At 37.3% G+C, this 27,769-nt stretch overlaps 1 protein-coding gene across 1 annotated transcript in view; it reads left to right on the forward strand.

Moving 5' to 3' along the window:
- EFCAB13 (EF-hand calcium binding domain 13) overlaps nucleotides 1-27,769 on the forward strand; it is a 316,951-nt gene that overhangs the window by 21,956 nt on the left and 267,226 nt on the right. Inside the window, 2 exon segments of the mRNA XM_071210907.1 lie at nucleotides 2,245-2,388; nucleotides 27,235-27,378. Coding sequence (XP_071067008.1) covers nucleotides 2,245-2,388; nucleotides 27,235-27,378 — 288 coding nt within the window.

Raw genomic sequence — 27,769 nt, forward strand, 5'->3', positions numbered from 1 at the left:
ACTCCTAGCCCTTATGGTATCATTTCATATTACATAATATGGCAAGTGCTACAGGCTGTGAGGAAGCATAAGGTGATAGTTTAATCCATAAATATCTTTTGTTGTACTGCTAACAGAGGCACATATATTTTATTTATATTTATTACAGTTCAAAAAAATTGAACTATTAAATATGATGAATAAATTAGTAAAGTACTAGAGTCACTGATTTCACTGGAATTCAGTACTTGGTATCTGAATATTTAGACTCATACTACCCTTCACTCCTTCTTGACACTGACTTCCACCATATCTTGGACCTCCTCCTCATATTATGGAGTAATTTGGCATCTGGCTTATTTTTCCTCTTCATCTTAACTATGGTCATCCTATTAGGCATCTTGTTGTCCCAGTAGTGACTCATATAATACTTATGCTTCATACTTTTCAAAACCAATTACTTTACCTTTGTATTTTTTATGTGGCATTTGTGTACTCTAAATATATTAAAAAAATACCAACAAAAAAATCAATATTAAAACACACACACAATTACTTTACCTCTTTTACTCATATCAATTTTTTCATCAACTCTTATGACAACACATTGAACATTGTCATCATGTAAAATATCAGACTTTAATATCTTGTTTGCTGCCCACAATCTTATACTTACATCTCCTTTTAATTATAGTTTTATTTCCTTGACCTCCACACTTGGTGCCACAATGAATATATGAATTCCATTGTCAATTGCCCTTAGCACCAGTTGGCAGTACTTTAAGTTTTGGTTAGATCCTTCTGTTTCCTTTGACACTTAATCCAAACCCTTACTGTCCTCAAATTCCCAATTAGTCTTTTAACTTTTAGGAGATAACTTTGTTTTTGATAGAGAGTTAACAAAAGTTCTCAGGTATAATCTTCCTGAACTCTTTGCTATTCCTACCTGTATTAGTCAGTCAAAGGGGTGCTGATGCAAAATACCAGAAATTGGTTGTTTTTTTTTAAAGGGTATTTATTTGGGGTAGGAGCTTACAGATACCAAGCCATAAAGCGTAAGTTATTTCCCTCACCAAAGTCTGTTTGGAGCAAGATGGCTGCCAACGTCTGTGAGGGTTCAGGCTGCCTGCGTTCCTATGTTCCTGGGGCTTGCTTTTCTCTGGGTTCAAAGTTCTTTTCTTCCTGGGGTTGGCTTTTCTTTCGTCTGTGACCTTATGTCCCAGAGCTCCAGCTTAAGTCTTCAGCATCAAACTCCAACGTCAGAAAATCCATAACTCTGTTCTTTGCCATGCCTTTTATCTGTGAGTCCCCAACCCACCAAAGGGTGGGGACTCAAGGCCCTAGTCATAACTCAAATCATGCCCAGGTACAGATCAGATTACAAGCATAATCCAATATTTCTTTTAGGAATTCATCAGTATTAAACTGCTACACTACCTATACAATTAACATCCACGTCTTCCCTCTTGTCTCATTGTAAAAGGTTCCCTTTCACCAGACTAATCCCTTAACTTGCTATTTGGATCTGCTTTTCTGCTTCCTCAGGGACTATGCTTTGTCAATATTGTACATTATATTTATCAGGGGAGCTTCTTGAAAGAGTTGCTTTCACTCATTACTCCATTTATTCACTTCCCATTTCAGTTTTCCATTCATTGAAATCTGACAACCCTTCCAACACTCTATTGTAACTGTGTAAAACTCCTGGTATTAAAGTCACTGTTACCTATTTTTTAGTATTTTTCAGGTATTTAACACTGTCATCTATTGTGTCTTTTTTTTTTTCAAGTGTAGTATCCACTGAACTCAATTCTACTCAGTTCAACAGGTATATTTTGAGAATCTATTCTGAATTAGGCACTGGAAATAGAAGAATGAAAAAACTTGCCTCCTAGGAGCTGAGAGTTTAGTGAGGGATTTTGACATGCAAGCAATCACAGTACCAGAAACTGACTGAGACACATACCAAGTGTTAAGGGAGCACATAGGAAGAAATGACTGTTCTCAAGGAGAGTTGTGAAAGTGTTTGCCTATGTGAACATTGCGTGACTGTTTTTGAGAGTTTCTGGGAGTTTCTTAGAAAACTGTGGTAGACTCAGAAGTCACTGGCTCCAGTGACTAAATAAATCATGAGAAAAAATTTAAAGTAGAACTGGAAAATGAAGATTTGCTCTTTTCTTTGTTGTTATTATTTTCTTTTTTGAGAAAGGGGGGATAATTATTCTTCTGAATTAACTAACTAAATGTTTTATTACATGTGTATAGGACTTCATAAAGCCTGTAAAATTTTTAGTAAAATCCGAAGTGGTAAAATTTATGTGAATGATCTGTCAATGACCTTGTGCACCTTGAAGATTTGTATAAGTGATTCAGAAATGCGACAGGCACTAAAGACTATTGATATTGATGGTAAGTTCTTTGTTTTCATTATTAGTCTAGAGATCTACAGACATGAATATGAGTTGTATGTTGGTCAGATTAATTATAAATAATAGGAAAGCTAAACTTAAAAAATAAAAACATCAAAGATTGTAATTTTTTTTTAGCAATGGCAAAGAGATATATCAATTCTAAGGGACAACAATAAAGGGGTATAAGGGGGTATGGGAATTTTCCTTTTAGAGTTCTAAAAGAATGAAATGAAAATGTTTTAAAAGCTTAGGTGATGACAGCACAACTCTGATAAAAATGAGGACCATTGAGTATATACTTTGAATGGACTGTACAAAGCATAGATTTTATAACACAGTGAATTCTGTGGTAGGAGATGGAATTGGTTTACAGAACAAATATGAGAACATTCTCTCTTGAACTATAACAAATATATAATACTAATACAGAACGTTAGTAATTGGGTGGGTTGGGGGAAAAATGCACCAAATGTAAGATATTGGCTATATTTAGTAGTAATATTTTGATGATGCTCTTTCATAGTATATAACAAATGTTTCACAACACTGCAAGGTTGGTGGTGGGATGCTGTGTGGGAACCCTGTATGATGATATGCATATTTGTTTTGAAGGTTCACAATGTTTACTATTTACTTATTACTTATGTATGTTCATGCATGAATGATATACTTTAATAAAAAAATTTTTAGTGAAAAAAACATCATTTTGAGGTTACACTTACAGTAATGGCAAAAATTGGGCCTCAGGTGCATGAAATTGGATTATTGATTATTGGATTGGATTATGACAGTATAGGTACATGCATGGCCTATTTTTATTTAGTTATTTACATTTTTTTCTGTTTAATATTGTTTTAATAATGGAATAAATACTTAAACTAGAACCTTGAAAGTAATTTACATCTAGCCATAAAGTTCCTCCAAACCCATTTTGCTGCCTTCCCCAAATTGAGGTTAACGTTATTCTGAATCTTGTGCCCATCATTCTCTTTCTTTCCTTTTAATATAATTTTATTGTCTGGATATGTATTTTTGCCTACTATTTTTAAAATTTTAGTTGTTTTTAACTTTATTGAAAAGTTTATCATAATTTTAATCTTTTGGGACTTTTTCACTGGATATTACACAGTTAAGATTTATGCACGTTGTTGCATGCTGTGGCAGTTTGAGATTATTTATGAATTCCAAAAAGAGAGATTAAGTTTGTGAACTGGTCTGTTCCTCTGTGCATGATGCCCTTTGATTGTATTAGATTTGGCTGAGATGACTTTGATTAAATTATATTGCAATTAGGGCTTTGATTCAACCACATTATTAGGGTAACTCAGTTTGAGTCCCTGCCCCCTTTGTGGACTATATAAACGGACTTTCAATCAAGGAGACACACAGAAGCAGATACAGGAGAAAAGTGAGACAGCTTCATAGACACAGAGGAGGCCCCCGGGAAGAAAGATGAGCCATTCGCCTGAGAGTTTACAGCTGACTTTGTGAAAAGAACAGAGCAGCTGAGCCTGGAAAGAAACAAGCCCTGGGAAGAGAGACAAGCCCTATGCCAGCCTACAGCTGAGATTGGAAGAAGCCAGAATCATAGAACCTTAAGAGGAAAGAGGAAGGATGAGTCCTCATGGACATCACCCACCATCTTGCTTCAACACATGGCAACAGATTTTGGTGAGGAAGTACCTCTTATGGTACCTTGAGTTGGTTTCTTTAGGGCCTTGTAACTGTAAGCCTCTGTCCTAAATAAATACCTTTTATAAAAGCCAGCAGATTTCTGGTACTTTGAATTAGCACCCCTTTGGCTGACTAATATACATGCTATTTGCTTAATTGATTGTATAGTATTATCTTGTATGTATATATCAGTTTATCCATCCACTCTCATTGCTGGGAATTTCAATAGTTAGTTAAAATAAGCAGTTTTATTGAGATATATTCACATACCATATGATCTGTCCAAAGTGTATAATCAGTGGCTTTTAGCATTCATCACCACAGAAAATTTTAGAACAGTTTCATTACTCTAACACAAAAACCCCATACCCCTTAGCAGTTACCTCTCAATACCTCTATCCTTTCCTAGCCCTACGTAACCACTAATTTAACTTCATCTCTATAAATTTATTTATATTTACATTTTATATAAATGAAGTCATACAATATGTAGTACTTTGCATCTGGTTTCTTTCACTCTGCATAATTTTTTTTGTCTGATATTATCATCCTGTAATAATAAGATATATTAGTTCAGTTTAAAAAAAAGGTCATATATATGCAATTTTACCCATATTCATATTTTATATTTGGTGTTACTATGCTATACATTCCCATGTTACATTTTTTAGATGACTCAATTGAAAAAGTAGTTTTAACTATTGTGAACAGTGTTTGCTATAAATATCTTATACATGTTTCCTGAAATACCTATAGGATTTCTCTTGGGTATGTACTTACAAGTGGAGTTGTTGAACTACAGGTGTATGAATTAATGGCATACTGTTTTCCAAAGAATTTGCACCATTTTTCACATTCATCAGCAATATACCAAAATAAGGTATCCTGTGGACCCACTTTATTTCTAACCTAGTGTTTTCAGACTTTTAATTTTTGCTGATTCTATGAGTATGAAAAAGTATTACAGGATAGAGAAAAATTTAAACAAGGCAAAAATGTTTGACTACCAAAGAAGAGATTTGTATATATGGCTATATTAAAATTAAGAACTTTGTTCATCAAAAGACAGCTTAAAGTGAAAAAACTTGGAGATAATTGTTATAAACTCTGAGATATTTGTAATTCACACAACTGGTGAAGGATTAGTTTTAAGACTGTTTAAATAACTCACACAAATAAAAAACAATAAAATAGAAAAAAGAGACATTGTAGCATTTTGATATGGTTATGAATTCCAAAAATAGATTTTGGATTATGTTTGTAATCTGATCTGTACCTGGACCTGATTGAATTATGATTTGGGCTTTAATTGGGCCATGTCATTAGGGCACTGAGTCTCCACTCCTTGGTGAGTGGAGATTCACAGATAAAAGGCATGGCAAAGAACAGAGTTGTGGGCTTTCAATGTTGGAGTTTTGATGCTGGAGTGTGATGCAGAAGACTTTAGCTGGAGCCCCGGGAAGTCAACATGCAGAGGAAAGAGAAGCCAGGTCCAGGAAGAAAGGAACCTTGAACCTTGAAGCCAGAGTAAAGCAAGCCCCAGGAATGCAGGAACCCAGGCAGCCTAAACCCTCGCAGACGTTGGCAGCCATCTTTCCCCAAATAGACGTTGGTGAGGGAAGTAACTTATGCTGGCCTGGTATCTGTAAGCTACTACCCCAAATAAATACCCTTATAAAAACCAACCAATTTCTGGTATTTCGCATCAGCACTCCTTTAGCTGACTAATATAGACATGAACAAGTATTTCACAGAAAAGAAAACACATATGACTAATAATCACGTAAAAGGATATTCAATAACATTCATGATCAAGGAAATGCAAATCAATCCTAATCACATTTTCAACACCTAGGAATATAATTATCCTCTTGCATAATTGATGCAATGTCGGATAGTTTTGCAATGTCTGATCCTTTAACCAAAGATGTGGATAATAAAGAACTCATTACATTTACAGGATAGCCCAAGCTTATTAAGGACAAAGACAAATTTAGCATAAAAACGACATATATAACTGGAAGGAGTGGTCAGAAACTACAGAAAACAAATATAGTACACTCAAATGCAAGGTAGTAATCTAAAGATTGCATATATTAAACTGTTCAAATATATATATATATAAATGTGGATTTATTATTATACAAAAGACATATATGGAAAATCCTAAAGGTCAAAATTGACCACAAACAAAATTCAGTAGTTTAATAGTAACTGACAAGCTGCAATAATAATAATATACATTCAAGTCACCTCAACATTTTTTGAGCATCTACAATATGGCAATTTTCTGAAGGTATAAAAATAAATAAATAGGGACTTAACTTTTAAGAAGTTCAAAGTACTGCCCTATTTTTCTGATGTGTTTAGTTATCTATGTGTTAATTTATTCTTGACATATCATTTTTTGCATATTTATATATTTTTTCCAAAGTAGAAGTAACTTCATTACTTAAATGCACAGTAAAATATAAAGGAGAAAATCAAAAGCATCTGTAATTCCTTTACCCAGAACCAAATATTGGTATTTTGGTATATTTCTTTCCAGGCTTTTTAAGGGCATATTAATATATGTGTGTGTAAATACATGCATGTGTATGCATACATATAAATATGTAATTAAAAATTATATGAACTCACATGCACAGTTTTATTACCTTTTCTACTAACATTGTACTGTAGTCAGCTTTCCATATAAATAAATATAGGTCCACACTGCCATTTTTAATGACTGTGAGTTAGTCTAACCCTAACCCTAACCCTAACCCTAACCTTTGTGTAACTCACTGTCCTGAAGATGCTTCCCTATGCTTTCTGCTAGGAGTTTTATATTTTTGTTCTTATTTTTAGGTTTTTGATCCATTTTGAATTAAGTTTTGTATATGGTGTGAGATGAAGTTAGTGGTCCACCTTATTCTTTTGTGTATGGCTACCCAGTTCTCTCAGCATCATTTGTTGGAGGAGACTCTTCTTTTCCCACCCTTGGCAAAAATCAGTTGGTATAGGTGTGAGGGTTTTTAGTTTTTGAACTCTTAGGTTCCAATAGTCTATATGTCTGTCCTTGTGTCAGTACCACAGTGTTTGAAATACTTTAGCTTTGTAACAATTTTTTAAATTGGGAAGTGTGAGTCCTCCAACTTTGTTCTTCAAGATGGTTTTGGTTATTTAGGTTGCTTACCCTCACCCATTCCTTTTTGCATGAAAAATGAGACATAATTTCTTTTGTAAGAATTGGTGTCCTATTTTGCCACGGGGCTACCAATGCAAAGTACTAGAAATGGGTTGGCTTTTATAGTGGGAATTTTATTTAGGGTAAAAGTTTATGGTTCTGAGGCCATGAAATGCCCAAGTCAAGGCATCAGCAGAGATGCTTTCTCACCAATGTCAGCTACTGGTGATCCTGGGGTTCTGCCACTTGGTGAAGCTGGCAGTCGATCTCTGCGAAGGTCCCTGCCTTCCGCACCAGAATCTACCATCTCCTGGAGCTCAGCTATGGGCAACCAGGCATAGGGCTTGTCTCTTTCCCAGCCTTCTCTCTCAATCTCAGCTGCTCCACTTCCTTTCTGAGTTCAGCTGTGAGCTACCAGGCATGTGGCTCACCTCTTCAGCCTTGAACTGCCCCATGGGCCCAGCCTCTTGGGGGCTTTGTGCTTAAACATTGGCTGCTAGTGATCCTGGAGTCCTCTCTCATGTGGCAGGATAAAAAAATGTCAGCTTCCTTTCTCTGTATCTCTCTGTGTCTCTGTTTATAGAAGACCCAGCAAGAGGGTAGAAACTCAACTGTAGTCATGCCTCACTGATGTAGTCCAATAAAAAACAATCTAGTCAAGTGATCTAAAGTGAATTGAGGGAAACGGACTTGGCCCAGTGGTTAGGGCGTCCGTCTACCACATGGGAGGTCCGCGGTTCAAATCCCGGGCCTCCTTGACCTGTGTGGAGCTGGCCCATGCGCAGTGCTGATGTGCGCAAGGAGTGCCGTGCCACGCAGGGGTGTCCCCCGCGTAGGGGAGCCCCACGCGCAAGGAGTACACCCCGTAAGGGGAGCTGCCCAGCACGAAAGAAAGTGCAGCCTGCCCAGGAATGGCGCCGCCCATACTTCCCATGCCACTGAAGACAACAGAAGTGGACAAAAGAAACAAGATGCAGCAAATAGACACAGAGAACAGACAACCGGGGGAGGGGGGAAATTAAATAAAAAAAAAATAAATAAATCTTAAAAAAAAAATAAAGTGAATTGAATGCAATCAAAGGGTACCACACCCTCAGGAGTAGATTAATTTAAGAACTTAATCTTTTGGGATTCAAAAAAGAACTTCAGACTTTCACAATTGGTATAATAATGTTTTTCTAAATGAAATACATTTCTATTTGTTGCAATATAAGATTAGTTTTCTATAATATTTTGTCCATTTTTCTTTTCATGCATTGTGTGAGTGTCTGTGTATGTATGTGTGTGTGAAAGAGAGATATGGAAATATGGAATGGTAGGAGGCAAGGTTCAGAACTACTGGTATAGGGGACTTTCTAGAGCATGATGAGATCAGTCCTATCCTTTCAAAGTAAAACCATTAAGTTTAAGCACTATGAAGGTAAAATTGTCATGTTGCATGTTTTTTTTCTTACCTGATTACAAATATAAACATTAGAGCTTGAGCAAATAGCACTGCAGTGACTACAATCATATTCTATATCATTCTTTTTGCTGCAATATGATTTACTACATAGAGTTTGCAAATATTTTTCTGGTAAGTTTTACTTTTATATTCTATATTTAATGTTAATGTTGACAGCACTTGTGCATAGACTATGGCATTCTGATGTCATCAATTAATTCTAGTCACATATTTAGTTGGGATTTTTATCTTATATTCTTAGTGTGTTTGCCGATAATAAGTTTGCTAATGGAGTTTTTTCCTTTCTGTTTCTGAATCATTCTTATAGTTAATGGACTGCTGAATTTTTCAGATTTCCTTAAGGCTGCAAATGATGTTTCTCATTTGGTCTCTCAGGATCCAGGTAAAAAGACTATTCTTTAAAAGTATAGAAGATAATGACTGTGATATGGATATATGATTTTTTTTTCTTTTCAGAATCTTTTAACTCCTTTTATTCCCAGTGCTCTAGGTTGAGAAAAATTAGATATGAGTTGTTGCGTAAAAGTTATTAAAAAAATCTGGATCACTGACACATCATCCTAACTTTCTATGTCTCCAATCTCCACTTTTAATTGCATGAAAGTGTGGATTAATTCTCTTAAAATACTATTTTTGTCGTGTAACTTTCCGTTCAAGAATTTCAATGCTATTCCTATTATAAAATTAATCTAGTCCAAACTCTTAGGTTTGGCTTTCTCATCTCTTCATAATTTTCCTCACTGCTCCTCCCTTCTCACAGAATCTTTCCCAAGCAAGAATCCCATGCTCCAGTTAATCATAAATCTCCATACATGCCAATTTCTCTCTAAAAATTTAAGATACTATGGGTCTTCTAATTAACTTTTAGTTAACATTACATATAAATTGAATAGAAAGTGGTTTTAAAGACTATTCATATTAATGATAGAAATAGTGCTTCCAAAATTTTGAGAAGGTGTCCATGACTTGAATTTAGCAGTTCCTTGGTTTCTCTGTTAGGCAAGATCAAGTCCCTATGATCAGTCCTTGGAATTATATATTTTTATAGTCAAACTGTGTCTTCTTAGAATTAAGGATGTGTGAATGTGATAGCCATCATATCTCTGGATAAGCAAGTAAGAGACAAAAATGTCTCTTCAATATTCATTCATGTAAAAAATAAATATTATTAAATATCTACAATATGTAGCAACAAACAGTATAAATATGATGATTGGCATCTTTTCCTTTTTTATTCCTTAGTTCCTACTTGACATTTTGGCTAATGCCTATAATACCTGGTTTCTCCTGGTTCTCATTTGCCTACTTGGTTTTTAGTTAACAACTTTTTTTTTTTTTTTTGACAGTAGATTTACCTAAGTGTTTGGACTCCTAAGTACCATCTACTTGCTGAATCGCAGCCAAGAATAGCCAGTTTGCTTCCATATGTTCCTTGGATTTTCAATGCCTGGTTTCCTGTTTTAACCTTATTTTCTGTATGTTGCCGTAGTGCTGTGGGACTAATTATCAAGAACTCCTAGAGTTTTTGTCCTTTTAAAAAAAACATAATAATTGAATATATTATTTTTAAAGAGTATTTGAGCAATATATGAGTATAAAGATGTGAAAGGCCCTCTTTAATTCCTCATATATTGTTACAGTTTAGTATTGACCTTAGAGTACTTTTTATGCAATTATGACTATATATATATATATATATATATATATATATATATGCATTTGCATAGCTGTACATACATATTTTGTCAAGGCAAAATGAGTTATCAGTTATTAGGCAGAGGAGAACTAGGAGGAGCTAGAAGTAAAAAGACGAACATCCAGTTAAGAATCAAGAGGATCCCAGAAAATAAAAGGGAAAATATAAATATTTATTTCATACTTCAAGTGAAAGGGATTTCATATATACAGTACTCTTCAGCATGATTAATTTTATTGAACAATATGTCTTTTTTTAAAACAATATGTCTTGGAAAGCTTTCTGTGTCAGTAGATTTAGGTCAGTCTTTTTCTTTTTAATAGCTATACAATATCTGAAAATGTAGTAATACTATAATTTGATTTTTTAAAATGGCCATTCTATGAGGGGTGAGATGATATCTCATTACATTTCCCTATAAGTGATTTTTGATTCTTTTAGTTACTATTTAAATGGAATTTCTCCCCCTGATGTCTCCTCAGATTGCTCATTACTAGTGTATAAAAACCCTACTGATTTTTGTGTACTAATCTTGTACCTGGCCACTCTGCTGAGCTTGTTTATTAGTTCTAGTACTTTGTTAAAGATTTTTCAGGACTTTCTAGATAATAAGACCATATCATTTGCAAATAGCAAAAGTTTGCTTCTTCTTTTCCAATTTGGGCACATCTCATCTTTATTTCTTTTTCTTGCCTGTTGCTCTAGGTAGAACTTCTAGCACTGTATTGAACAGAGTGGTGACAATGGGCATCCTTGTCTTGTTCCCAATCTCAATTGAAAAACTTTCAGTCTTTTACCATCTAGTACAATGTTACCTGTGGGTTTTTCATATATTCCCTTTATTATTTTGAGAAAGTTACCTTCAATTCCTATCTTTTAGAATGTTTTACCAAGAAATGATGCTGCATTTTGTCAAATACCCTTTTTGAGTTGATCGAGATGGTCATGTAATTTTTCTCCAATTTGTTAATGTGCTATGTTATTATACTGATTGGTCTTTTTGTATTGAACCACCCTTGCATGCCTGGGTGATCAAGTCTCACTTGATCATGATGAATAATTCTTTTAATGTGTTGTTGGATTCAATTAGTAAGTATTTTGTTGAGGATTTTTGCATCTATATTCAATAGGGAAATGGATCTGCAATTTTCTTTTTTCGTAATACCTTTGTCTGGCTTTGGTATTAGCATGATGTTGGCTTCTTGAATGAGCTTGGTAGCATCCCTCCTGTTCAATTTTTTCGAAGAGTTTGAGTAAGGTTGGTATTAAATCTTCTTTGAATGCTTGTTAGAATTTACCTTTGAAGCAGTCTGGTCCAGGGTTTTTCATTTTGGGGAGGCTTTTGATGACAGTTTCAATCTCTTTTGATTGGTTTGTTGAAGTCTTTTATTTTTCCTAGGGTCACTGTAGGTTGTTCGTGTGTTTCTAGGAATTTGCCTATTTCATATATGCTGTTTGGCTTGTTGGTATACAGTTGTTAATACTATCTTCTTCTGATCTCTTTTATTTCTGTGGCATAAACAGTAATGTCCCCCTTCTCATTTCAGATTTTATTTGCATCCTCTCTCTTTTTTTTTCCTTAGTCAGTGTAGCTAAAGAGTAGTCAATTTTGTTGATCTTCTCGAAGAACAGACTTTGGTATTGTTGATTCTCCCTATTGTATTTTGTTCTCAATTTTATTTATTTCTGCTGTGATCTTTAAAAAATTTCTTCCCTTCAGCTTGCTTTGGGAATAGATTGCTGTTCTTTTTCTAGTTCTCCAGCTGTGTAGTTAGGTCATTGATTTTAGCTCTTTTTTCTTTTTTAATGAAGGCATTGAGGGCTATAAATCCCTCTGAGCACAATCTTCTTTACTGCATCCCATAGGCTTTTTTAAAAAAGAAAATTTAATGGAATGTTTAATAATCTAATCAATCAGTTAATCAGTTTATGTGTTTAAATCTAATTCTTTTTAAAAATATTTTATTATTTTTTTAAAAAAGATACTTAGATTATGTAAATGTTACATAAAAAATAAAGGGGATTCCCATATGATCCCTACACCTCCCACATTTTCCCACATTAACATCATTTGTGTGGTATATTCATTACAATTGATGGGCACATTTTGGAGCATTGCCACTAAGCATGGATTATAGTTTACATTGTAGTTTACACTCTCTCCTGCACAATTTTGTAGGTTATGGCAAGATATATAATGGCCTGTATCTGTCATTGCATTGCCATTCAGGATAATTCCCAAGTCCCAAAAATGCCCACATATTACACCTTTATCTAATTCTTTTTTTATTCCTGTTTTTAAATAAAATTTTATTGAAGTATATCATTCATGCATGAACACGCATTAACAGTAAGTATACAGTAAAAGTTGTGACCTTAGAAAGCAAACATCCATATCATCATACCACCCTCCCTTATATCATCCTACCATCTACACCTTAGATTGTTTTGAACCATTTGTTACAAACTATGAAACAGCATTTTCAAAATGTTACTACTACCTATAACCCATATCTTATATTTGGTGAATATTTCCCCCAACCCACCCAATTATTAACACTCTTTATTAGTATTATGTATTTGTAATAGTTCATGAAAATTATTCTCCTATTTCTCCTGTTATACATAGTCCATCTTCCACCACTGGATTCTTTGTGCTATACAGCCCCATGTTTTGTACAATCCATTCAAAGTGTACACTCAGCATTTTCACCACATAGTTGTGCTGTCTTTACCTCAGTCAAATTTAGAACATTTTCATTACTCCAAAAGGAAAAATCCCACACCCTTTTACTCCCCTATAGTTGTCTCTTAAAATTAATATAATATCTTCTTTGCCATTGCTGCAAAAATATTACAATAGTATGTTAACTATTATTCATAAGTTACATTAGTTATAGTTTTCCCAGGTATCACCATATTCTTAACACTTCGCAAAAAAGAACATTCTCATATTTATATTCTTAGCCATAATATTCATCCATCACTGATATCACTATATAATACATACCCAAGATTATTCTGTAGTTTCCTTTCAATTGACGTTTATGTCCACAGACTATCCCTTTCAGCCACAATCTCACTTATAAATCAGCTGTGTTAGTTGTACTCACTATAATGTGTTACCATCAACTGTATTCATTTCCAACCTTTTACAATAAACCTTATTAAAAATTCTACATACATGGAGTATCAGCTTGTGTTCTCAACCTACAATCTGTTTCCTAGTAACCTATTCTCTCTAGTTTACCTCCATGAGATACTCAATGTATTTAGTTCATTTTTAGTGAGATTATATAATATTTGTCCTTTTGTGTATGTAGTATTTCACTCAACATAATATCCTCAAGTTTCATCCATGTTGTCATATGCATCCCTATTTCATTTTTCTTACAGCTGAATAGTATTCCATGTATATATACCACACTTTGTTTAGCCATTTGTCAGTTGATGGACAATTTTAGCATTTTTGAATAATGCTGCTATAAACATTGGTGTGCAAATATCAGTTCACATCCTTCCCTTCAGTTCTTTTGAATATATTCCTAGTAACAGGAATACTAAAATAGAATGTTAGTTCTATTTTCAGCTTATTGAGGTGCTGCTAGACTGTCTTCCACAAAGGCTGCACCATTCTACATTCCTACCAACAGTGAAGTAGTGTTCCTATTTCTCCACATCTGTCCAGCACTTGTATTTTTCTGTTTTTTTTTTTTTTATGATGGTCATTCTATATGATGTGAAATGGTATCTCGTAGTTTTATTCTGCATTCCCTAATAGCTAGTGATGTTGAACATTTTTTTTTCATGTGCTTTTTGACCATTTGTATTTTCTCTTTGAAGAAATGTCTTTTCAAGTCTCTTGCCCATGTTTAAATTGGGTTGCCTGCCTTTTTTATCATTGAGCTGTGTGTTCTCTTTATATAGTATGGATATCAAACTCTTGTCAGAAAAGTGGTTTCCAATTTTTTTTCCCATTGAGTATGCTGCCTTTTCACCTTTGTGACAAAGTCCTTTGAAGCACAAGTGTTTAAGTTTGAGGAGGGCTCATTTATACATTTTTTTCTTTCATTGCTCATGCTTTGGATATAAGGTTTCAGAATCTACCACAAGATCTTGAAGATGTTTCCCTGTATTTTCTTCTAGAAGTTTTATGGTTGTACCATTTATATTTAGGTCCTTGATTCATTTTGAGTTAATTTTTTGTATAAGGTGTGAGATGGTGGTCCTTTTTCTTTCTTTTGGATATGGACCACCAATTCTTCCAGCACCAGTTGTTGAATAGACTGTTCTGGCCCAGCTGGGAGGGTTTGACAGCCTTGTCAAAAATCACTTGACTGTAGATGTGAGGGTTTATTTTTGAGTTCTCTATTTGGTTCCATTGTCTATATGTCTATCTTCATGCCAGTACCATGCTCTTTTTACCACTTTAGCTAGGTAATATGTTTTAAAGTCAGTAAGTGAGAGTCTTCAACCTTTGTTCTTTTTTTAAAAGACATTTTTGGCTATTCATGCCCCTTACCCTTCCAAATAAATTTGATAATTGGCTTTTCCATTTCTGGAAATAAGCCTGTTGGAAGTTTATTGGGATTGTGTTGAATCTATAATTCACTTTACATAGAATTGACAATGATATTTAGTCTCCAAACATAGAATGTCCTTTCGTTTATTTAGGTCTTCCGTTTCTTTTAGCAGTGTTTTATAGTTTCTGAGTACAGGTCCTTTATGTCCTTTGGTTAAGTTTATTCCTAAATATTTGATTCTTTTAATCACTATTTTAACTGGAATTTTTTTCCTGACTACCTCCTCAGAATGCTCATCAGTGATGTATAGAAATGCTACTGATTTTTGTGTATTCAACTTGTATCTTGCCACTTTACTGAACTTGTCTATTAGTTCTAGTAGGTTTTGGGGATTTTTTGGGGATTTTATAGATATAGGATCATATCTTCAGTGAATAGCAGGTTTGACATCTTCATTTGCTATTTGGGTATCTTTTATTTCTTTTTTCTTTTTAAAGATTTATTTATCCACACCCCCCCCCCCTCGTTGTTTTGCGTTTGCTATCTGCTTTCTGTGTCCATTCACGTGTGTTATGTGTCTACTTTTCTTCTCTTTAGGCAGCACTGAGAAACGATCCTGGGACCTTCCAGAGTGGGACAGAGGCTCTCAATCTCTTGTGCCACCTCAGCTTCCTGGTCTGTTGTGTCTCTCCTCTGTGTCTCTTTTGTTCTGTGATCTTACTGCACCAGTGTTCTGCTCAGGCCAGCACTCCTGCATGGGCCAGCGTGCTGCATGGGTCAGCACTCTGTGTGGACCAGCACTCAGTGCAGGCCAGCACTCAGCATGGGCCAGCACTCAGCACTCTCATGAGCCAGCTCTCTGCTCAGGCCAGCGTGCTGCACGTGCCAGCTTGCCTTCACCAGAAGGCCTTGGGAATAGAACCTTGGCCCTCCTATATGGTAGATGGGAGCCCAATTGCTTGAGCCACATCTGCTTCCCCTTTTATTTCTTAATTTGCCTATTTGCTTTAGCTAGAATGCCTAGCACAATATTGAATAAAAGTGGTGACAGTGAGCATCCTTGTCTTATTCCCAATCTTGTCAGGAAAGCATTCAGTCTTTCACCTTGAGTACAATGCTAGATATAGGTTTTTCATATATATACTTTACCATGTTGAGAAACCTTCCTTTATTACTATTTTTTGGAGAACTTTTTTTTTTTTAAACCTAGAAAGGATGCTGTATTTTGTTAAATGCCTTTTCTGTGTCAATCAAGAGGATCATGTAATTTTTTTTTTCTTCTTCAGTTTATTAATGTGGTTTATTACACTAATTGATTTTCTTATATTGAACTACCCTTACATACCTGGCATAAAACCCACTTCATCATTGTAGCAGTTTGATATGATTATGAATTCCAAAAATAGATACTGGATTAAGTTTGTAATCTGATCTGTAGCTGGGCATGACTGAGTTATGATTAGGGCTTTGATTGGGCCACATCATTAGGGCATTGAGTCCCTGCCCTTTGGTGGGTGGGGACTCATAGATAAAAGGCATAGCAAAGGACAGAGTTGAGGGTACTTAATGTTGGAGTTTGATGCTGAAGTCTTAAGCTGGAGCCCCGGAGAAAGAGACAGAGCCATTTGCCTGATAGTCTACAGCTGACCTTGTGGAGAAAACAGAAGAGCTGAGCCTAGAGGAACCCAGGAAGCCTGAACCCTCACAGATGTCAGCAGCCATCTTGCTCCAATACATGAAAATAGACTTTGGTGAGGGAAGTAACTTATGCTTTATGGCCTGGTATTTGTAAGCTCCTACCCCAAATAAATACCCTTTATAAAAACCAACTTATTTCTGGTATTTTCATCAGCACCCCTTTTGCTAATGCAATCATGGTGTATAATTCTTTTATTGTGTTCTTGGATTCAGTTTACAAGTATTTTGTTGAGGATTTTTGCATCTATATTTATTAGAGGAATTGGTCTGCAATTTTTTTTTTTTTTTGTAGTGTCTTTATCTGGTTTTGGTATTAGGGGTTGTTGGCTTCATAGAATGAGTTTGGTAGCATTCTTTCCTCAAGGAAGAGCTTGAGCAAGATTGGTAATAGATCGTCTTTGAGTAATTGCTAGAATTCATCTGTGAAGTCATCTGGTATTGGGATTTCCATTTTTGGGAGTTTTTTTGATGACTGTTTTAATCTCTTTTCTTGTGATTGGTTTCTTGCAGTCTTCTTTCTCTTCTAGGGTCAGTGTAGGTTGTTCCTGTGCTTCTAGGAATTTGTCCATTTTGTCTTTGTTTTCTATTTGTGGGCATACAGTTGTTCATAGTATGCTTTTATGATCTTTCTTATTTCTGCAGGGTCAGCCGTAATGTCTCCCTGTCATTTCTGATTTTATTTATTTAAATCTTCTCTCTGTTTTTCTTTGTCATTGTACCTTGAGGTTTGTCAATTTTGTTGAGTTTCCTGAAGAACCAACTTTTGGTTTTGATGATGTACTCTATTGTTTTTTGTGTTTTTTTTGTTCTCAATTTCATTTATTTCTGCTCTAATCTTTATTATTTTTTTCCTTCAGATTGGAATGAGATTTGTTTGCTGTTCTTTTTCTAGTTTCTCCTGATGTGCAGTTAGGTCTTCAGTTTTAGCTCTTTCTTCCTTTTTAATATTAGCATTGAGGGCTGTAAATTTCCCTCTCAACACTTCCTTTGCTGTGTCCTTTAGGTTCCTTCCCCCAAGATGGCTCACTCATCTATCTTCTCATTGTCTGCTCATTGTCTCTGCTCATTGTCTGTGCTTATTGTGTCTGCTCGTCATGTCCACTCGTCTGCTTGTCTTCTTTAGGAACTGAACCTGGGAACTCCCATGTGGGAGGCAGGTGCCCAGCCACATGAGCCACATCTGCTCCCTGCTCATTATGCCAGCTCCTTGCATCTGCTCATATTCTTTATTTTTTTAAAGATTTATTTTATTTGTTTTGTTTATTCCCCCCACCCTTGTTGTTTGCGCTTGCTGTCTGCTCTTTGTCTGTTTTGTGTTCATCGTCTTCTTTGGAGGCACTGGGACCTGAATCTGATAACTCCCATGTGGGAGGGAGGTGCCTAATCGCTTGAGCCACCTCTGCTCCCTGCTTGTTGTGCCTCTCATTGTGTTTCCTATTATCTCTTGGTTGAGTCATTTTGTTGCGTCATCTTGTGTCAGCTTGCCACTCCAGTCTATTTTTTCAGCTCACTGTCTTGCTCATCTTTCTTTAGGAGACACTGGGAACCGAACCTGGGACCTCCCATGTGGTAGGTGGGTGCCAAACTGCTTGAGCTACATCTGCTTCCTTCCATTTTCTTTTATTAAAATAATTTTTAAAAAGATTTATTTATTTACTTTATTTTTATTTATGCCCCCTCCCCCAGATGGTATTCTTGTCTGCTTGCTTATTGTTTGCTCACCTTCAAGAGGCACTGGGAACTGAACCCAGGACCTCCCACATGAGAGGGACACAACATGAGAGGGACACAAACCCTTAGGTTTTGTTGTATTGTTTTCTCATTTCATTTGCCCCAAGATATTTATTGATTTCTCTTGCAATTTATTTTTTGAGCCACTGATTATTTAAGAGTGTGTTGTTTAATCTCCACGTATTTGTGAATTTTCTCTTTTTTCATCCATTATTGATTTCCAGCATCATTCCATTATGGTCAGAGAAAGTGTTTTTCTCTGAAAGTATAGTTTCAATCTTTTTACATTTATTGAGACCTGTCTTATGACCCAACATATAGCCTTTTCTGGAGAAGGATTCATGAGCATTTGTAAAGAATGTATATCCTGTTGTTTTAGGGTAAAATGCCCTAAAAATATCTCTTAAATCTAGTTCACTTATCATATGGTTGAGGCTCTTTGTTTCCTTATTTATTCTCTGTACAGATATTCTATCCAATACCGAGAGTGGTGTATTGAAGTCTCCAACTATTATTGTAGAGATGTCTGTTTCTCCTTTCAGTTTTGCCAGTGTGTGCCTCATGTATTTTGGGGCACACAGATAAGGTGCATAAATATTTATTATAGCTATTTCTTCTTGGTGAACTGGCCCTTTTTTTAATATATAATAACCTTCTTCATCTCTTATAGCAGTTTTGCATTTAAAATCTGTTTTGTCCAATATTAGTGTCACTATTCCAGATCTTTTTTGGTTATTATTTGCATGGAATATCTTTTCCAACCTTGCACTTTCAACTTGATTGTGTCCTTACAGCTGAGGTGAGTCTCTTTTAGACATTGTACAGATGGCTCATATTTTTTATCCATTCAGTTAGTCTATGTTTTTTCTTTGGGGAATTCAATCCAGTAACCTTCAATGTTATTATTGTAAAGGCATTGCTTACTTAGTCCATTTTATCCTCTGCCTTTTCATTGTTATTTCTTATTATTGACTGTATTTTTACAGTCAATAAAGATTAGTAATAATCTTCTTTTCTACACTTTTCTCCAAGTCACTCACCCTTGTTTTTTCCTTTTAGGTTGTAGCACTCCCTTTAGTATTTCTTGTAATTCTAGTATTTTGGTAACATACTTTCTCAGTTTTTGTTTGTCTGTGAAGTCTTTAAACTCACCCTCATTTTTGAAGGACAGCTTTACTGGATAGAGAATTTTAAAAAAATATATTTTTATTAGAGAAGTTGGGAACTTACAAAACGTTCATGCACTTGTGTGGAATTCCATTACAACACTCCTCCCCCAACACAGTACATTGTTTTGGAACATTTGTTACAGATTATGAGATAATATCACCAAACTATTACCAGTAACTATGGTCTATAGCATACATTTGGTGTATTTTTTCCATATCCCCCTATTATTGGCACAGTACATCTTTGGCATTGATTCAAGAATATTAGTATTGCTGTTAACTATAGTCCATACATTCATTGTATTTGTAATACATTAATTGTATTTTTCCCATGCCTCTTCACATTCTTACCACTGTGCAATAGTGATGTACATTAGTTCTAATTCATAGAAGTACATTCTTGTATTTATACTATTAGCCACAATTCTTATCCACCTCTGGGTTCACTATATTATTCAGTCCCTAGATTATTCTCTAGCTTTCTTTCAGTTGACATTTACATCCCTAGAGTATCTTTTTCACCTACAATCCCATTTATAAACCAGATGCATTAGTTCTACTCACTATGTTACTATTAACTATCCATTTCCACATTTTTACAGTCAAATTAATTAAAACTTCTTCATACGTTAATTATCAGTTCCCCTTCTCAGCCCTCCTCTTATCTCCTAATAACCTATACTCTAGGTTTTAACTCCATACATTTATTCTTCATATTTAGTTCATGTTAGTGAGACCATGCAATATTTGTCCTTTTATGTCTGGCTTATTTCATTTAGCATAATGTCTTCAAGGTTCATCCATGTTGTCATATGTGTCCCAATTTCATTCTTCTTACAGCAGGATAGTATTCTGTAGTATGTATATTCCATGGATACAGAATTCTTGCCTAGCAGTTTTTCTCTTTTTGGTATCTGCAATTCACTAATTCTAACCCTAACCCACCACTAATTCAAATCTGCTGTTATATCACTCTTATATATTTTTAATCTCCTCTATTGTGTCTTTCATCCCCATAAGCTCTGTTACTATTTTTTTTCTTTTTGAGGCACCAGGACTGGCAATTGAACCCAGGACCCTGTGTGCGGGAGGCCGGTGCTCAAACACTGAGCCACATCAGCTCCCTTGAGTTGGCTCCCTTGTCTGTTTGCTCTTTGTTTTGCTCATTGTTGGCTTGTTGTTTGCTCATTTATGTGCTCATTGCTTGCTCATTGTTTTGCTTGTTGTTTTGCTCATTTGTTTGTTCATTGATTTGCTCATTGTTTTACTTGTTGTTTGTTTATTTTTTAAAAAAGATTTATTTATTTATTCTCTTCCCCTCTCCCCATTGTCTGCGCTCTGTGTCCACTTGCTGTGTGTGCTTCTGTGTCTGCTTGCATTATCAGGTGGCCCTGGGAATCTGTGTCTCTTTTTTGTTGCGTTATCTTGCTGCATCAGCTTTCTGTGTGTGTGGTGCCACTCCTGGACAGGCTGTGTCTTTTTCATGTGGGGCAGCTCTCCTCGTGGGATGCACACCTTGCACGTGGGGCACCCCTGGGAAGGCAGGTGTTCAAATGTTTGAGTCACATCTGCTCCCCTCTGTTACTCTTTTTCTGCAGCCTTTCAAATTGTTCTTTATGCTCACCCAGTGTATTCTTTTTTTTAAAGATTTATTTATTTATTTATTTATTTATTTATTTATTTTTCTCCCCTCCTCCCCACCCAGTTGTCTGCTCTCTCTGTCCGTTCGCTGTGTGTTCTTCTGTGACCGCTTCTATTCTTATCAGCGGCACCGGGAATCAGTGTTTCTTTTTGTTGTGTCATCTTGTTGTGTCAGCTCTCTGTTTGTGCAGTGCCATTTCTGGGCAGGCTGCACTTCTTTCACGCTCGGCGCCTCTCCTTATGGGGCGCACTCCTTGTGTGTGGGGCTCCCCTACATGGGGGACACCCCTGCATGGCAGGGCACTCCTTGAGCGCATCAGCGCTGTGCAGGGGCCAGCTCCACATGGGTCAGGGAGGCCCGAGGTTTGAACCATGGACCTCCCATGTGGTAGGCGGACACCCTATCCATTGGTCCAAGTCCACTTCTCCCAGTGTATTCTTTTATTTTTTTAATTTTTTATTGACTTTGTAATAATATTACATTAAAAATATATATATGAGGTCCCATTCAACCCCACCCCCCCACCCCATCTCTCCCCCCCCAGCAACACTCGTTCCCATCATCATGACACATCCTTTGCATTTGGTAAGTACATCTTTGGGCACCTCTGCACCTCATGGTCAATGGTCCACATCATGGCCCATACTCTCCCCCATTCCATCCAGTGGGCCCTGTGAGGATATACAATGTCCGGTGATTGCCCCTGAAGCACCATCCAGGGCAGCTCCATGTCCCAAAGACGCCTCCACCTCTCATCTCTTCCTGTATTTCCCCATACCCATCAGCCACCATGTCCACTTTTCCCAATCCAATGCCACGTCTTCTATGTGGACATTGGATTGGTTGTGTCCATTGCACCTCTATGTGTATTCTTAATATCCTTTATCTATTTAATCATATTTTCCTTCAACTCCTTGAATTTATTTAAGAGATTTATGTGATTATCATTGATTAGTTGTCTCATCAGAATTTTTAGTTTATTTCTTTGGCTTGGTCATATGATCTTGCTTCTTAGTATGTCTTTCAATTTTTTGCTCATGTCTAGGCATCTGAATATGTTGGGGAATTTACCCTGATGGTCAATTTCTCTCTCTTGCCTAGTGGTTTTATTCCACGGCTCTTCTTTAATTTTTGGCTCAACCTATTCTAAGTTTTTAAAATTTCCCAAGTTAATTATCAAAGCAGGGAAACAGAGCCAGGGAATAACTAATGGGGTGCAGATCTTCTCCAAGGGGTCTGGCACGATAGACTCCAAAAAAACATTTTTTTTCCTCCTTGCAGTTTTCCAGTCGGCCAGCAGATGGCACTCATCAGGGACTCTTTCCACGGAGGTGACTCTTGTCCTGATTCTGGTGCGGCAAGAGCTGATATCTAGAGAGGGCTTTGCTGGCCAAATTCACTGTAGAGAAACTACTCTTTGTCCTCCACTGCACTCTTTGTTTTCCCAGAAAGGAAGATGTCCATTCCCCTCTCAGTTGGCTGCAGTGAGCCATGGATTTTATTCAGGCTCTTAGCCTTTAGGGTGCAGGATGGATGCTGTTCCTGGTTGTGGGAGGTAGTAACTCACAGTTTTATTTTGGCTTCTTTCTATCCCTCCAGCAGTCTCCTGGTCTGCAGAACCCCAAAGCAGTTCCCTTGGACAGCTTTTTAGCCTTTCTCCATTGTGTTTTTGAGAGTTGAGCCCTGCCTCCCTATTCCCATGACATCTTCCCAGAATTTCTTCTTGATCCCATAGGTTTTCATATGTCGTGTTCTCATTTTCATTCATCTTGAGATTTTTACTGATTTTTCTTGCAATTTCTTCTTTGGCCCACAGTTTACTTAAGACTGTGTTAATTTCCATATATTTGCGAATTTTCTCCTTTTCTGCCTGTTGTTGATTTCCAGCTTCATACCGTTATGTTCACAGAAAGTGCTGTGTATAATTTTGATATTTTTAATGTTATTGAGATTTGTTTGTTTTCTTTTTTCTTTTCTTCTTCTTCTCCTTTTTTTTAGATCTGTTTTCTTATCTAACATGTCCTTCAAAAAGAGTTGGGAAATTTTCTACCATTATTTCCTCAAATATTCTTTCTGTCCCTTTTCCTTTTTCTTCTCCTTCTGGAAACCCATGACACATATGTTTGCACATCACTTGCCTTCATTTCGTTCCCTGATACCCTGTCAATTTTTTCCATTCTTTTCTTTATCTGTTCTTTTGTGTGTTTGCTTTCAGAGGCCTTGATATCAAGCTCACTGATCCTTTCTTTTGCCTCTTCAAATCTGCTGTTATTTGCCTCCAGTGTAATCTAATTTTATTTATTGTCTTTCATTCCCACAAGATCTGTATTTTTCTATGTTTCCTTTCAAATTCTTCTTTGTGCTCAACCAGTATCTCCTTAATATCCTTAATTTCTTTAGTCATCTCATTGAATTTATTAAGGAGAGTTGTTTGAAGATCTGTGATTAGTTGTGTTGACTCCTTTAGGTCATCTGGAGGTTTAATTTGTTCCTTTGACTGGGCCATATCTTCTTGTTTCTTGGTATGGCTTTTAATTTTTGTTTGTGTCTGGGCATCTGATTTTCTTTGTATATTTATTCTGGGCTCAATTTCTCTCTTTTGTCTAGGGCTTTCTATTTGTTTGTACTCCAGTCCCTCTTTGATACTTGATTCAACTTATTTTGGAACTGTATGATGGCTCATGTTTACCAATCTGAATTTTTCAGCTCTTTTTCATCTGTTTCTTGCCCTTTCTGCCTGCTGGGGGCAGAGTAGAAGCCAAGTGTGCAGCTGGTACTGCAAGCCATGGAGGCTGAAGCTGCCTGCTTTGCCCCTGCACCACTGAAGCTCTTCCCATCTTTCTCCCCTGCCAGGGGTAGGGACAGAGCTACAGCAGTGTGCAGCAATCTAAGCCATGCAGGCCAAATTTGTCTATAGTTGCCTGGAGAGACTGATGAAGCTCTTCCTCCCCTGCCTGTGGCAGGGATGGAGCCGCAGGTATGGGTAGTAAACTCAGTTGTGTGGGCTGAAACTGACTGCCCGGATAGGCTGCCGAAGCACTCCCCCTACTCCCCTCCCTTGCCAGGCATGGGGATGGAACCAGAGATGTGCGCAAGGCTAGTTTACGTGGGCTGAAAGCTGCTGCAGTTGCCCAGAGAAGCTGGTGTTTGTCCTCCTAGCTTCCTCCCTGTGGGGGTGGGGCCTGAGCCCAGGCAAGGGCAGCAATCTTACCTGGAGGAAAGAAACTGGTCCCTAGGTCCCTAACATCTTTGTGATTTTTCAGTCAACCCCACTTTCTCTCTTGCTGGGGGTGGAGTTAAAATGGAGGCTACTGTTCTCTTTCTACCTTGGACAGGTTCAAACTTTAGCTGTACTTAGGATTGGGACTTTAGCCAGCCAAATTTACTAATCAGTGGCTGAAGTCAGTGCCTGACTGTCTCTTCCTCTCCTGATTTTGGGAAATGGAGTTTCCAAATGCATCTAGGAATAGCTCCATTGATGTCCTGCCCTATCAGTGGGGAATGGGCACCAGCATCCATAGTGTGGAGTGCTCTACTCATGAATCTTCACTGCAGATGGGCATTCTCCTCCTTCCATTCTTCCAAGGATGTTGCGGGATGTTCTTTTGTTCTCCTGAGTCCCCCAAACAGGTGATTTAGATGACTTCTAGCTGATTACTAACTGCACTGTAGGATGAGCTGTGGATTGGATCTCCCTTCTCTGCTGCCATCTTATCCCTTCTCCTGATTTACTTTTTTCCAATTCACTTTTTAAAAGGTTTGTTTTATTTATTTTTCTTTATTTATCCCCCCCTTTCCCATATGGTTCTCTTGTCTGTCTGCTCACTGCCATGTGGGAGGGAGGTGCCAAATTGCTTGAGCCACCTCCACTGCCTGCTTGTAGTGTCTCTCATTGTGTTTCCTCTCTGTGTTTCTTGGTTGCATTGTCTCACTGTGTCATCTTGTTGCATCAGCTCACCATACCAGCCCATTGTGTCAGCCTGCTGTCTTGCTTGTTTTCTTTAGGAGTCACTGGGAACTGAGCCAGGGACCTCCTATGTTGTAGGCAGGTACCCAATTTCTTCAGCCACATCCACTTCCCTCCAATTCATTTTTTTTTTTTAAGATTTATTTATTTATTTAATTCCCCCCCTCTCCCAGTTGTCTGTTCTCTGTGTCTATTTGCTGCGTCTTGTTTCTTTGTCCGCTTCTGTTGCCGTCAGCGGCACGGGAAGTGTGGGCAGCGCCATTCCTGCGCAGGCTGCACTTTCTTTTGTGCTGGGCGGCTCTCCTTACGGGGTGCACTCCTTGCGCATGGGGCTCCCCTACACTGGGGGACACCCCTGCATGGCAGGGCACTCCTTGCGCGCATCAGCACTGCGCATGGGCCAGCTCCACACGGGTCAAGGAGGCCCGGGGTTTGAACCGTGGACCTCCCATGCGGTAGATAGACGCCCTAACCACTGGGCCAAGTCCGTTTCCCCAATTCATTTTTGATACTAAGAACCATTATGGAGAAACAAAAGACCATATAATAGGGCTTAAACCACTGCCAAACTCTTTGTAGTTTAGTAGAACACCTGAAGAGAAATTTCATGTTACCATGATCCTCCTTTTCTTGTTTTTTAAAGATTTATTTATTTTTCTCCCCTTCCCTCCCCCCATCCCCCACCCTGGTTGTCTGTTCTGTGTCTGTTTGCTGCGTCTTCTTCGTCTGCTTCTGTTATTGTCAGCGGCACTGGAAATCTGTGTCTCTTTTGGTTGCATCATCTTATTGTGTCAGCTCTCTGTGTGTGTGGCACCATTCCTGGGCAGGCTGCACTTTCTTTTGCACTGGGCGGCTCTCCTTATGGGTGCACTTCTTGCGCGTGGGGCTCCCTTATGCGGGGGACACCCCTGTGTGGCACGGCACTCCTTGTGTGCATCAGGGGGCGCACTCCTTGTGCGTCGGGCTCCCTTACGCGGGGGACACCCCTACGTGGCACAGCACTCCTTGCGTGCATCAGCACTGCGCATGGGCACTGCACATGGACCAGCTCCACACAGGTCAAGGAGGCCTGGGGTTTGAACTGCGGACCTCCCACATGGTAGACGGCTGCCCTAACCACTGGGCCAAGTCTGCTGCCCCAATTCTTCTTTTCTTTTATACTCTTTTATAAGTTTCATTTTTTTGTTAAAGATTTATTTTATTTTTATTAGTCCCCCCTCATTGTTTGTGCTCTCTATCAGCTCTCTGTGTGCCCATTGCTGTGTGCTTTCTGTGTCTGCTCATCTTCTCTTTAGGAGGCACTGGAAACTGAATCTGGGATCTTCTATGTGGGAGAAAGTGGCACTCAATCACTTGAGCCACCTCTGTTCCCTACTTTGTTGTCTCTCTCATTGTGTTTCTTCTTTGTGTCTCCTTGTTTTGTCATCTTGTTGCAGCACCTTGCCACCCCAGCCTGTTGTGCTATCCTGTCATGCAAGCTTGCTGTCTTGCTTGTCTTCTCCAGGAGGCACTGGGAACTGAACCTGGGACTTCCCATGTAGTAGGCGGGAGCTCAATCACTTAAGCCACATCTGCTTTCCTAAATTTCATTTTTAACCAATTAGTAACGCCTCAAAATTTTGAATTGTGCTGCCTTGATATTGAATACCACTTTTTTTTCTGGTAGGAAATTGTTTTAGTTAAAATTTTAACTGAGTTGAGTATGATATAATGATTAAGAGCTAGAGTTCTAGAGTAAGACTACTAGAAAAGAATTCTGGCTTGTCCATTTTCTAGCTATGTGAGCAAAGGAGACTTTCTAAGCCTTAATTTCCCTATCTAATGATTGAATGAGATAGCCCCATAGTTTTTTTTTTTTTTAGAACAGTGCCTGCACATAGTCAATGCTCAATAAATGCTAGCTAATATTATTAATAGCATTATTTTAACAGCAGTAAGATTTAACACTAGAAATGTGGCCAGAATTTGGGCATATGCCTACTTCAGGTAAGTTTTTAGAAAACCATATGCCTTATATAAGGCTATATTCCTCTGTATATTTTCCTCAGTTCGTTTTTCAAGAAAAACTGTTTATTTTCATGGAATAATAATTTCTTTATTGGTTTTGCAGCATTCCAGGATGCCTTGAAGATTTTTTGTAGGATAAAAGGTGGTCGAGTTCCAACTGATGAAGTAGTTTCTGTTTTGGAGAGCATGGATATCTTTGTAACACCTGATACTTTTCAGGAGGTGATAAACTATACCTATATTGACAGTAAGTAATTTGAATTGATATGTACTTTTATATATATATATCATTCTTGGGTATAGTTTCATGATTCATACATTGCTTCTCCCTTTCCCTTTTGAGTCTTACCTTTTGCTATTGGCACTGCTTACTGCTATATACAGTAAGAGACACTCTAGAAAAATGAAATGAGAAATTTCTAAAATTGTTATGTTTTGGGTAATTTTGTTAAAATTCTAAGAAAAAATTGAATTAAAAATATTTTTATGCCTTATCTCTCTTTTCCAATAAAAAAGATATTTACTTTCTTTTGTGGTGAGGTAGTTTCAAGGGCATTGGCTACACAAGTTTGGAAGCCTAAATTTCTTGATTACTCACTTCTGTTATATAGCTTGATTATAAAATCTTCCTATGCTAT

This window comes from Dasypus novemcinctus, chromosome 21, assembly GCF_030445035.2.
Source record: "Dasypus novemcinctus isolate mDasNov1 chromosome 21, mDasNov1.1.hap2, whole genome shotgun sequence".
Lineage (NCBI taxonomy): Eukaryota > Metazoa > Chordata > Mammalia > Cingulata > Dasypodidae > Dasypus > Dasypus novemcinctus.